This window comes from Chlamydotis macqueenii, chromosome Z (assembly GCF_036417535.1).
Source record: "Chlamydotis macqueenii isolate bChlMac1 chromosome Z, bChlMac1.mat, whole genome shotgun sequence".
NCBI classification, from domain to species: domain Eukaryota; kingdom Metazoa; phylum Chordata; class Aves; order Otidiformes; family Otididae; genus Chlamydotis; species Chlamydotis macqueenii.
Window position 1 is genome coordinate 55,622,683 of NC_141593.1, and position 12,542 is coordinate 55,635,224.

The 12,542-nt window shown below is 42.8% G+C and overlaps 1 protein-coding gene across 1 annotated transcript; it reads right to left on the minus strand.

Annotated features, from left to right (window-relative positions):
* Nucleotides 1-8,670: 8,670 nt before the first annotated feature.
* LOC147596356 (uncharacterized) lies at nt 8,671-9,751 on the minus strand. The gene has a single exon (XM_086769865.1). It carries the CDS (start codon nt 9,673-9,675, stop codon nt 8,671-8,673), a length of 1,005 nt encoding a protein of 334 aa, XP_086625991.1. The 5' UTR covers nt 9,676-9,751.
* Nucleotides 9,752-12,542: the final 2,791 nt, after the last annotated feature.

Sequence of the window (12,542 nt, forward strand, 5' to 3'; positions counted from 1 at the left end):
AAGTTTGCTGTAAATACTATGGCTTGATTAGTTTGGTCCAGAGCTATTTAAGACATTTAAAACAACAATTATGTAAACCTAAATAGCCAGATTTTTAAAGGCACCTACCTAAAGAAGCACTCAGCTGCGTTCTGAAATGCAGCCAAGGACCATCTCCAGCTGATTGTACGTAAATGTAAAATGCATCTTTTTTATTTAAGGAAGGTTATATATGTGTGTTTTTACAAAATGTACCTTTAAATCCTTTGCAAAGTACATTCTTCTGCAATCCTTTGCCACAGTTCACAGTTACTTAGTTTGCATATCATCAGGAGAAGAATCACTAAAAGCAAAAGGATAGATTAACCTCTGGACTTTTTTTAACTGATTGCTCAAAAAGATTTCTGATCTATGCAAGAGTAAATATAGATATATTTGGACAATGATGTCCTCAGACAGCATAAATAATAGAGATTAGAATGTTGTTTGGAGACCTATAGAATTGGATAGTGCTATTCAGCATTTAAGAGCTTAATACGGCTCATAGGGGCGGAGGACAGCTTGCATCTGGGTAGCCTCCTATTAGAGCAGGGAAGCACAGTCACTTCCGGTTTCTTCATTTCTCAATATCTCCTGAAAGTCGTTTCACAAGGACTTCATAAAGGATGACACCGACAGACTGAGAGGGCTGAGGAAAAGGAAATAGATATGTTCTGCACTATGCCCTTTGTTGCTACAAGTAGCACGAAGCATACAATGCTGTTTTAGTTGAACTAGCAAAATAAGAAAATGAAAGAACATACAGAGCTTCTAAGTGCCTTTCTCTGAATTACCATTTCATTTCCTGATGAAAAGGCCCCTTCCTTGACATCCCTGACACTCACATAGTCTTGTAAAGTAATTTCTCTGCTCTTTCAACTCATCTACAAGGCCTATTTTAAGGAACTCAAAAAAAAAAAATTGGCCAATTTTGTTTTTCTCAAAGGTAAAAGTCAAGTAAGCTCCATTAATGTTAATGGATAATTTAGCAGTCTCAGGGTCTTTCACTGGCACTCAAGTTCTTTCACCTTTTGGGTGTAAGATATGAAAGTGGAAGTTCTTTATGTCTTTCATAAGTGAGAAAAGTTCTACAACTAACACTCAGAACAGGGGAATGTCACCCAGGATACCTTGTTCAATAGCTGCTGTGTATCAGGATGATTGCAGAATGTCACCATTTGTTTTTAATACTCTTTCCTTTCTTTGACTACAAGCAATAACTTAGACAACAATTACTAACAGGCAGGTACACTTAAAAAAACTTAAATATGACTGTCAAATGCATTCCCACATGCAGGTTCAAAGTTATGCCACATTTCATCAAAGAATTATCTTACAGCTCTCTCAAAGCAAATTTTTGCATACAAACTTGAAGTCTATTTATACCTGACTTGAATACTAAAGAAATCAATGCGTTTAAATGATTTGAAAAAAAAAAAAAGAAATCTACAAAGACTTCAATAATTGTTTTTATTTCAAAATAAAGAACACAAATTGCTGTACTTTTACTTTTTATTCTGAACATTCGAAGACTGCCTTACTTTTCTGAAATAAGAGCACTAGCAACTTTCCCTGGCCATACAGCACTAGAACCCTCAGTTTTAAGGAGGGTAGTTTTGCAAATATGGACATTGAAAAATAAGAATATTAAGTCCTGCCATAGTCTTCACTGACTAAGGCAATCCTTTTTTTTTCCTCATGCTTTGCATCTGACATACAGTTTGCCATGCAGTATGCTACCACATTCTCCTGAGTGAGTATCCCAGCACTGTTACATCTTACACAGTCCAAGCATCAACATTTCCTTAGGACTGTTTAATATCAATTACTAATGTTCTAAAAAGTATTCTTCCTTGATTTTTGAATGTAACAATTTCCTCAGTCATAAGCCACTGTGCTGGAAGACAGTTGCTGGGGATTGTCAGGAAGAAACACACCTCAAGGGAATTCAGGGAGAAGAAGTAGTCTGATAGATATTGGGGGTGGGGGAGCCTGAATCAGTCTGTTACATGACATAAACATTGAAAATTAAATATCAATATGAGGTGATTCTTGCTAACTGTAGAACTGTAGTCACATAGGTTAAATTTTATATGTAGTTTATTTGTCCTGAAAATAAATGAGAATCTTGGATATTATAATATCTTGTTTCTTAGAAGTTAGTCTAGCATGTCAGGGGTGGTTCAGAGGAGTGGTAGAACAATGGTAGGTCCCAAACACCAGCTGTAAACATAGGCCCTGAGCCATCATTTTGGAGCCAGAAAACTCAAGGACAACGTGACCTTGTGCTCAAGACCATATATGGAGATTTCAAGGAGGAGTTCGACCAACGAATTCGAGGAGGGGGCGCTCTGACAACCCCCAGGACCACCACAAGACCCTCGACTCAAAAGACTGAGCATGCGCAAGTGGGTGGAGGAATATTACAATGACTTCCAGGAAAGTTAATGTTTATGTATAATATTTCTCAGAAATCTAGTGAATATGTATAACAAGTGTGTATTTAACCTGCGCTGTTGATTGAACAGGTGCGCACGCTAGGTGGAGCGATCCCCCGTGCGCCCAGCGCTGCAATAAAGGAGTGCCTGCTTCTTAACTTCTCATTGCTTTTAAGGAGTTTTATTCTGGATTTCGGTAACGGTTTTGGCAACCTAGATAGGACCTTGCGAGTGAGACTGGATGAGAATCAGTGTTGATCGAACTCCAGCCAGCACCAAGGGATTTTCGGAGACGCCCATCGCGGTCGACTCACAAAGCTACCCGCAACGTTCCTGGGAGAAAAGGGCAAGGCACTTCTTTGAAATCTGTCTGGTCTGGATAGCTTGCCCGTAAGGCGCGGCGAAAGCTTCACAGGGTTGGGACACAGAGGGTACCCGTCTGTTCTGGAAACCTAGGCATCTGCCCGTAAGTCATAAGCGAAAGCTATTGCTGGGTTGGACATTTGTGTATTTGGATCAATTATCATTTGCATTTGTTTGGTATATTTGATATTTGGTATATTTGGTGTATAAGTATAATGACATTAGCCAAATTATTTAAAAGTGAGAGTATGGAAAATATTAACACTGATGAAAATGTACCTTGGTAAGGGAAAGTAAAGGGATGCCTGCCCATAAGTCACAGCAAAAGCTTCGCAGGGTTGGGCTAAAAAGGGTAAAAGTTGCCTGCCCGTAAATCGCGACAGAAGCTTCATAGGGTAGGGCTGACGCAGGTACTGATAAGGTTTGTACAGAGCTTGGAAAGGGGCCCCAGAGTGTTTTAGAAGTGATTTACAAGCTGGTAATTGTTGCTTCAATGCTGTTTTTTTTTTAAGTCTGTATGCATGTGTTGCGGTGTACGGGACTTGAATGTTATCCAGTATTGCATTTGGGGTTTTAAACTTTTCTTGGTGGCAGAATTGACTTTGTCTGTAGAACAGTATTATTGGTACCAAAAACTCTTTTGTAAAATATGGGAAAACACGTATCTTCTATGTCTACCTCAATGGGAGGGGAAATATTAATGATGTCTCCACTGGGACGAGTTCTTAAACATTGGGAGGATATAAGGGGAGACCCAATGACTAGGAAAAATTGATACAATATTTTACAGTTGATGTTATCTTGTAGAAGGGAAGGAAAGTGAGATGTGGTTCCCTATGTTGATTTGTTCTTTACTGTGAGAAATCATCCCGAGTGGCAGAAAGGTTGCGGATATGTCCCCAAGGATCCGATGGTTTTGGCATTAGAGAAAAAAAAAAAAAAAGGGGGAAAAGGTTGAAGAGATCTTGTTTGGCTTGTAGCATAGAAAGTAGTGTTTAACATGTGGAACTGAGGAGGAAGACATAGAATTAATGTGTTAAATTTCTGTGCTATCTTTATGTGTTGTCTGTAAGTGTTGATGCAGATTTAACAAATGAAACAGTAGAAAAAGTGGGCAGAACACCGAACCCCTGCTGGGAGCTGTAGAGTGGGACAGTTGACTTATGAGGGATTCAGTCCTGTTGCAGGGAGAACTGGAAGCTGATAAGACCAGGCAGAACAAGGAGCGGCTCAAGCCCTGCCCTCCCCACTTTGACAAGCAGTAGGGGAACAAACCAGGGATGAGGTCGGGAGTGTGGCAGAGGAATGGATAAAATAACTGCAATAGGAGAGAGATTGGAAAAATCAGTGTGCAAAGTGTGAGGAATGGTGGCATTGGAAAAATGAATGTCCTTATTCTGAAAAAGAAACAAAAACTGGCAGCAGAGCAGATGCCTTTGTCAGAGGTGCAAAGAGGACTGGGGGAGAATTCCCCTGGTTACAATGCAGCTGGGGACCCAAACCAGGGATTTTTTTTCTTTTTTTTTTGGTTGATACTGGAGCTACCTATTCAGTTTTAAGTACTTATAGAAGAAAACTGAGTAAAAAGCATGTAGACAAAATTGGTGCCACAGGGAAAGTTGAAAAGAAATTTTTCTTTCAATCCTTAACTTTAAGGTGGGTAAACAATGGGGAATTGGCCAATTTTTATATACACCAGAGTGTCCTGTTGCCTTATTGGGAGAGACTTATTGAGCAAATTGAAAGCACAAATTAGTTTTTAAAACTGTGAAATTCAATTAAATATACCCTAATCAAAAGCCAGAAAGGCAAGAATTTTTATGTTACAGACAACTTCAGAGCCATATGAAATCCCTCAAGAAGTGGACAATGCAGTAACTCCTTTGGTGTGGGCTGGCGAAGTTCCCAGACATTCAGAAGCAGCAGAACCGGTAAAGATTTTTCTAAAGGAAAGCACCAAACTGGTAAGACAAAAAACAGTACCCTTTAAAATTAGAAGCTAGAAGAGGCCTTGAGAAAATAATTGAATTTTTTTTTTTAAATATCAACTATTAGTCAAATGTGAATCGGAATTCAATACTCCCATTTTACCTGTGAAAAAGCCAGAAAGTGAGGAATATAGGTTAGTACAAGATTTTAATAGCAATAAATTTAATAGTTCAAGATATTCACCCCTTAGTGGCAAACCCATGTACCTTGTTGACAGCTTTAAAAGAAAATCACAAGTGGTTCACAGTATTGGACTTATAGGATGCCTTTTTCTGTATTTCCCTTGACAAAAATAGTCAGGCATATTTTGCCTTTGAACTGGAAAATCCCACAACTGGGCAGAAGCCTCAGCTCACCTGGACAGTGCTACCTGAAGGATTTAAAAATAGCCCAATGATCTGTGGAAATCAATTGGCTAAGGAATTAGAAACATGCAAAATAATTTATCCTGAAAGACTGGTGTTGCAATATGTAGATGACATTCTAATAGCCACAGAAACCAGAGAAGAATATTTCAACTTGACTACTAACCTGCTAAATTTCTTGGGCCAAAGTGATAACAGATTTTCCATGAAGAAAGCACAGATTGGAAAAGAGACTCTCATGTATTTGGGATTTGAAATTACACAGGGACAAAGACGACTTGGAAATGAGAGAAAAGAGGCAATTTGCCAAAAGCTGGAGCCAAAAGGAGGTAAGGAGCTGCGAACATTTCTGGGAATGGCTGGCTGGTGTCACCTGTGGATTAAAGGAATTGAAGGAGGGACCACTCCTGTGGGGACCTGAAGCTCGAAAGGCATTCCAGAATGTAAAGGTAGCTCTGATGTCGACTCCTGCTCTAGGGTTGCCTGATTTAACCAAACCCTTTGAACTGTTTGTGCATGAAAGATAACACTTCGCTCTCAGAAGAATCCTTTCTCAGAAAAATGGAAAATAAAGAAGACCAGTTGGTTATTTCTCTAAAAAATTGGACAATGTTAGCCAAGGATGACCAGGTTGTCTACGAGCTGTAGCAGCAACTGTCCTGCTGATTCAAGAAGCTCATAAGCTGACAACGGGACAGCCAAGAACAGTTTATGTACCACATATGGTACCTTCTGTTCTGGAACAGAAAGGAGGACACTGGTTATCCCCAAGCAGGATGCTCAAACATCACATTGTCCTGTTGGAACAAGATTATGTCAAATTGAAAACAACTACAATAATAAATCCTGCCATCTTTTTAAATTCAATAGAAGAAGAAGTTCTAAGTCATGACTGTCTACAGACCATCAAACAAGTTTATTCCAGCAGAAGTAACAGAGGAGTGAACATATACCTGACCCAGAATTTGAGATATGTACTCATGGAAGAAGCTTCATGAGAAACGGAAGAAGATTGGCTGGATATGCAATACCAATAATAAACTCTGTTATTGATGCAAAGCTGCTCCCAGTGAACACCTCAGCACAAAAGGCTGAATTGATAACTAGCTCTCATAAAGGCCCTAAAATGGACAGAAGATAAAAAGTTAATATATGGATGCAGTTAATATATGTATGTTTCTGGAGTAGTACATGCCCATAGAGCCACATGGAAAGAAAGAGGAATGCTGACAGCACAAGGAACATCCATAAACACCGAGAAGAAATTCTGCAATTGCTCCAAGTGGTGCAGGAACACAAAGAAGTTGCAGTTATGCATTGCAAAGCCCGGCAATTTGGGAATTCGCCAGTGAATACTGGAAAAAAATTTAGTCAATCAAAAGGCAAAGGAGAGAGCAGAAAAAGGCATCATGACAATAATACCAGTTAAAGAAATGAAATTTGAACAACAAACCCCAAATTACAGTAAGGTTGATTTGGAATTAGCTAAATCAATTCAAATAAAAATGGTAAATGATGGATGATTACTCCTAAAAATCAAGTCATGGTCTCACCACAATCAAAGCTAAAAACACAGAGAAATTCACTGGGAAATAGAGGCAATGATCAGGGATTTAAGAAGACAGGTGATTAGTATTGGGATGATAAAGTTAATAAAATCAGTAACAAAAAGTGTGAAATTTGTTTAAAGAATAACCCTAGAAATATTAAATAACCATTCCCAGGAACCACATGTAAGGAAAAATTGCCTGAAAATAATAGGCAGATTGATTTTTCAGAATTGCCACAACAAAATGGATATAGATATCTATTGGTATTAGTAGATATGGCCAAAAGTTTTTTTCCCTGTCGCACTAATAGGCAAGAGAGGTGGCTAAAAATCTGTTAAAAGAAATAATACCGTGGTTTGGAATCCCCAAAAGAATGTCATCAAATAGAGGTCCTCATTTTGTAGCTGAAATTATTCAAATATTGGGCAAAATTCTGGGAATTAAATTGAATTTACACACTCCTTGAAGGCCACAATCTAATACATAAGTAAAATTTGTCAGAAAATATCGTTAAAATGGCCTCATTCTCTTCCTTAAGCACTTCTGAGCATCAAGATTCAATCCAGATCTAAGACTAAAATTAGTCCATATGTTAACGTATGGAAAATCTTATCAGACTCCAACCCTTGTTCAAAATGTGACTGTTACTGGGGATAATGAAATGAAATTGTATTTGATATCCCTTGGAAGAACTCTGAATGCTTTAAAAGGATACGGAACTGCCACAGAGCCTCTTTCTTTAGATTCCCCAGTTCACCATTTTCAACCAGGAGACTATGTGTACCTGAAAATTTGGGAATCAGAATCTCTTCAATAAAAATGGAAAGAACCATATCAGGTGCTTCTTACAATATACACAGCCACTAAATTTGTAGATATTGATTCTTGGATTCATTATTTGAGAGTCAAGAAGCATGGCCTCCAAAACAGAAACAATGGATTTCTAAAGAAACATGTCATTTAAAGTTAACACTCTCACATTTTTAATGAATTAGACAAAATCATACCAAAATAATGGAATCTATCAAAGGAATTTTAGTAGTAATGTTAATAATACTTTTTGTTTTACTGATTACGGAGATTAGTTATAAGTAAATGAGACACTGAAAAAAATTAAATAAGACTCAAAGGGGGGAAATGTTACATGACGTAAAATGTTTAATCAATACAATTTTAGAATAATATGATTTTTTAAAAAATTAAATAACAATATGAGGTGATTCTTGCTAACTGTAGAACTGTAGTCACATAGGTTAAATTTTATGTGAAATCTATTTGTCCTTAGAGGGAACAGGGAGTCTTAGAGCTGTTACAACATCTTGTTTGTTAGAAGTCAGCGTAGCATGTCTGGGGTAATTAAGAAAGGTGGTAGAACAAAGGTAGGCCTCAAACACCAGCTGTGGAAATAGGCCCTGAGCCATCCGTCATTGGTTGGCCCGGGGAGAGGTGCAAGAAATGCCCAGGTCCCTCCAGAAGGAAACCCTCCCACCTCCCCGGCCAGCTCACCTCTGCTGCTGCAAGCACACCTCCTGCGTATCCCGGCTGCCTGAACCTGGCAGGGCCAGGGTAAATCCATCAATAGCTCTGGGGAGGCCCGAGAGAGAGGCCCCAGCTGGAAACATCTGCCCCGGAACCAGCTGCAGAGGTGCAGGCCTGGATGTGGGCAGCACCTGCCTTTGTGGGGAACAATGAAATAGTACGGAGCACACGCAGAAGGAGCCTTCAGCGTTACATCCCAGCCCTCTCGGCAAAAAAAAAACCTAAAAAAGGGCGAGGATAGCAAGGCCACCTGCACTGTTAGTGACACTGAGACTTTTTCTGTAGTTTCAATGCATTTATTTCACTTGGATAATTGGGTTTAGGGGGCTGGGAGCCCTTGAGAGGTGGCAGATATCCCAGCCGGTGGCGCGGTCCTGTTTTGGTCATCCCCCGAGGCACCCTCCATGGTCACCGGCGTGGTGCTGGCTTCTTGTTGTCCGGAGAGGCCTCAGAGCTGCCAGTCTTCCTCTTTGGGGGTCGCCGTGGCCCCCCAGGGGAGCGCTGACTGCCCGGGCTGGAAGTGGAGGGCCCAGGCACAGGCTCCCGTGGCTGCACCCGGGCCTCTTCTTGCTCCACGGAGATGGCAATGGGAGCAGAGGGGTGGCTGCCAGGACTCCCACCAGTGGCAGTGGATGAGGCACTGGGGAGCTCCTCCCCACTGGATCTCACAGGGCTGCCAGACGGGGCTGCGTTGGGGGCAAGACACCTTCTGGGGGAGGCAGCAGGGCCGGGAGCACCCGCGGGGCTGCCCTCCCACCCCCTGGCAGCATGGGCATCCTGCTGACCCAGGGGATGATGGGCCTCTCCGCTGGGCCCTTGCACAGCGACATGTGCACGCTGCTGTGCACATGTCGCTGTGCGGTTTTGGAGGGAGCCTCCCAGCATCTGGACCGGCAGCTCTGCGTCCGTCCTGCTGTTGGTGGGGATGCCCATGTTGGTGTCCTCCGCCATGGCTGCCTCTGGCACCCTGTTGCCAAAGAGCTCCTCCAGCTCCTGATGGACCCAGGACTGCAGGGTCTGGAAGAGCGTTGGGTGGTCCTGAAAATGGCTCAGCCAGTTTGGGGGCTGGAGGCCACCCACAGGATGCCTGGGCCCTTCTGCCGCCTGCCCTTGGGCTGCCCCACGGCGATGGAGGTGGTGGGCGCCCTGGGGTCTCGGAGCTCCTGCTGCCTGGCGGACAATGACTGATGATGTCCCAGGTGGTGTAATGACATGCTCCATGTAGTCATTGTCCGCCCGCACCGAGTGCAAGATGGAGAGGATCCTCCTCTTGCAGAGGGGGCACTCGGGTTTGCTTTCAGCCCACTGCAAGATGCACAGGTAGCAGAACTGGTGGAGGCATGGCATCACATAGCTGGCCTCCTCCCAGCTGTCCAGGCATATTGGACAGCGGTCCTTCAGCTCTGTGGCCATGCTCTCCACCAGCTGCAGTGGGCTGGGGGGAGCTGGGGATGTTGAGCCGCTCCCTCTCTCTGGTGCCGCAGCAGCGGGTGTCACGCTAGAAAAGGAAGAGAGGCCACCGTCATTGGTTGGCCCGGGGAGAGGTGCAAGAAATGCCCAGGTCCCTCCAGAAGGAAACCCTCCCACCTCCCCAGCCAGCTCACCTCTGCTGCTGTGAGCACACCTCCTGCGTATCCCGGCTGCCTGAACCTGGCAGGGCAGGGGAAGATCCTTCAATGGCTCTGGGGTCGCACACGGAGAGCTGCAACGAACAACTCCCCGAGCACGACACCAGCACCAAAGGCCTCGCTCAGCACTCCAGCCTCGCCAACTGCTCAGCTGGAGTCCGGGCACAGGCCGACTGGGTGAGACTCAGCACCCACTCATAGGCACTGAGGGTCGCCTGGTCACAATCCGTTGCTCAGGGATGTTCCAAGCCGTTGCTAGGTGACATCAGAGTCTGTCACTGAGGCCTCGGCCCTGTCTTCCTGGGGCCCCGTCATGTCACTCTGGCTGTGGCAGATGTCTCCAGGCACATATGGCGAGAGGGCTCACTGGCCAACACCTCGTGCCTTCCTCAGAGGCTGCAGAACCAAGTCCCACAGGCTCTCCCCGCACCCCAGTGCTGCTGGCCAGCCCTCTGGGCTCCCCTGCTTTCCCCTACGGGGTGTCAAAGGCAGCACTTGTCATGCCCTGGCAGGTCCTCTGTCTTTCTCCCCCCACCGGAAGGCACAAGGGTGATCCCCTCTGCTCAGCACTCCTAAGGCCTCCTCTGGGCACTGCGTCCTCTTTGGGGTCCCAGAGACAGCTTGACAAACCAGAGGGTCAGCTGAGCCAGGAGCACCAGAGCCTCAATGTCTTCATTTTAAAATTAAAGCCTGTTCCGAATGGCATTTTCCAAATGCCTCTTTTTAATGCACTGATAGGCACGAAGCATCAACCAGGTCTCTAGGATCATTTTTCCAGTGTTTGAAACATCATATACATTATATATATTGTATTGTGCATTGTACTCCTCTCTTGCAGTTTACATGCCATTTCTGAATGTGATGGAAGTTAGATTCGTATTTCATTTCAGAAAACATGACATTATTAGAGATATGATATGCGGTTGCTGACTCCTCCACCTCACAGTTTTGTGGTGGCTGCTTACATTTATTTAACTGTTTTTATTCCAGAATCATCATGGGCAGTTAAGAAACCAGTCAGCTTGATTTTCATGTCGTATCTTATCTGTCTGACTTTACTGTCTTCATCAGTCTTAATCGGATGCAATTAGGGTCAGGTGCATCTAGGTACAGCACAATCACGTTACTACAAAGTGCAGTTTCAGAGGGCTAAATCCCATTCTTTCGTGTGATCCATGAAATAGTACCTGTACAACAATTCATAGCAAAAGAAGCGTATTTTTGTTCCCCAAATCTTTTCCAGATCACTGATGTGCCTGAAAATGCATGAACGGAAAGCACATACTTTCAGAAAGAGTTTAGAGCATATTACTTCCATACAAGTGGAAGAATATTGTTTGATGTGTAAAGTGAACGTATTTAGTATAAAACTTCTTAACCAAGAATAAATAGAAAACATAAATTCATAAAATTAATAGATGTAGGTGACAACTGCTCTTCAGTGAGAGGCAAATCTCTACAGCTGAACAATAATCTATTGATTACAGCTCAAAAACTTAGTATTCCCATTAAAAGTTTATGATTTAGTTTAGCATTTTGTGTATTTAATAACACAGGAAATCAGTACAGCCAAACAAAGTTGTTTTATCTAATAAGCACTGCTCTGACTGGTTTGTGTAAAAGGGATTCTGATACAGTTGAATGCAATAAAGGTCTGGAGGGGAAAAAAAAAAAAAACAAAACCAGAAAAACTCTCCAGGCTTATGTTTTCTTTAAGAAATAGATACATCAAATTTGTAAAATAAGTCCCAAAAGAACCAGACTTAACAACACTGCCAAAAAGGGTAGAAAGGTTAAGATCACCCAGACTCAGAGTACATGGCAGTCAAAACCCACAGTGTTTACTAAAGTTCAAAGGAAGCGACAGCTTGCTTTGTCAAACTGCACTATATTCTCGTTGCCAAACTTGGCAGCTGGAGAGCACCAAGGAGTACGCAGCTTGAGCAGGGCACCAACTGAGTGTAAAAGAGCACAAGTTCAGTGCTGGAATAATACCCAAAACATGACACATCAGCCTATCCTTTGTGTGAGATTAAAGGCAACTACTATGGAATAAGCTTTTTTATTTTCCAGTCAGTTTTCTTTATTCCTATAATCACTACACACCATGGCTTTAGTAGAAAGCCAAAAACTCAATCCCTCCTTCTATGACAGTTAGCTGACCTTTGCCAAGAAGCCAAAGGCATTTTGATCTGTACAAAATTGTTCTATCAGCAAAAGTTGAAGCAATGCTGATTAACGAGCATCTAAAGGCTGGAAGTGACAGTGAAATTCATCATATACATCTGTATTAAGAATCAGATGCACTGGATATGGGACAGTTATTCCACACCCTTCACTGAACCAAATTGCACAGCCTTCCTTAAAGACCCTCTGCACTGGCGTCTTCACTTAGTACCCATTTCTATTCCTTTTCTACAGCATGTCTATAAAGGAGGAGCCAGACACTCAGACTGCTCACTGGGGCAAGGGTTGCTTGATAATCTATCGCAAATAATGTCATGAGGCTGGGGGCATTTTCTTCATTTGGAGCTGACCTTGCAAACATTTAAATAAGTGAACTAGCTGCCATAGTTTAGCTCTGCTTGGGACCAAACTACTCAGTCTCTCTCTCACTCCCCCCACCCTCCGAGAGAATAGGGAGAGATAACA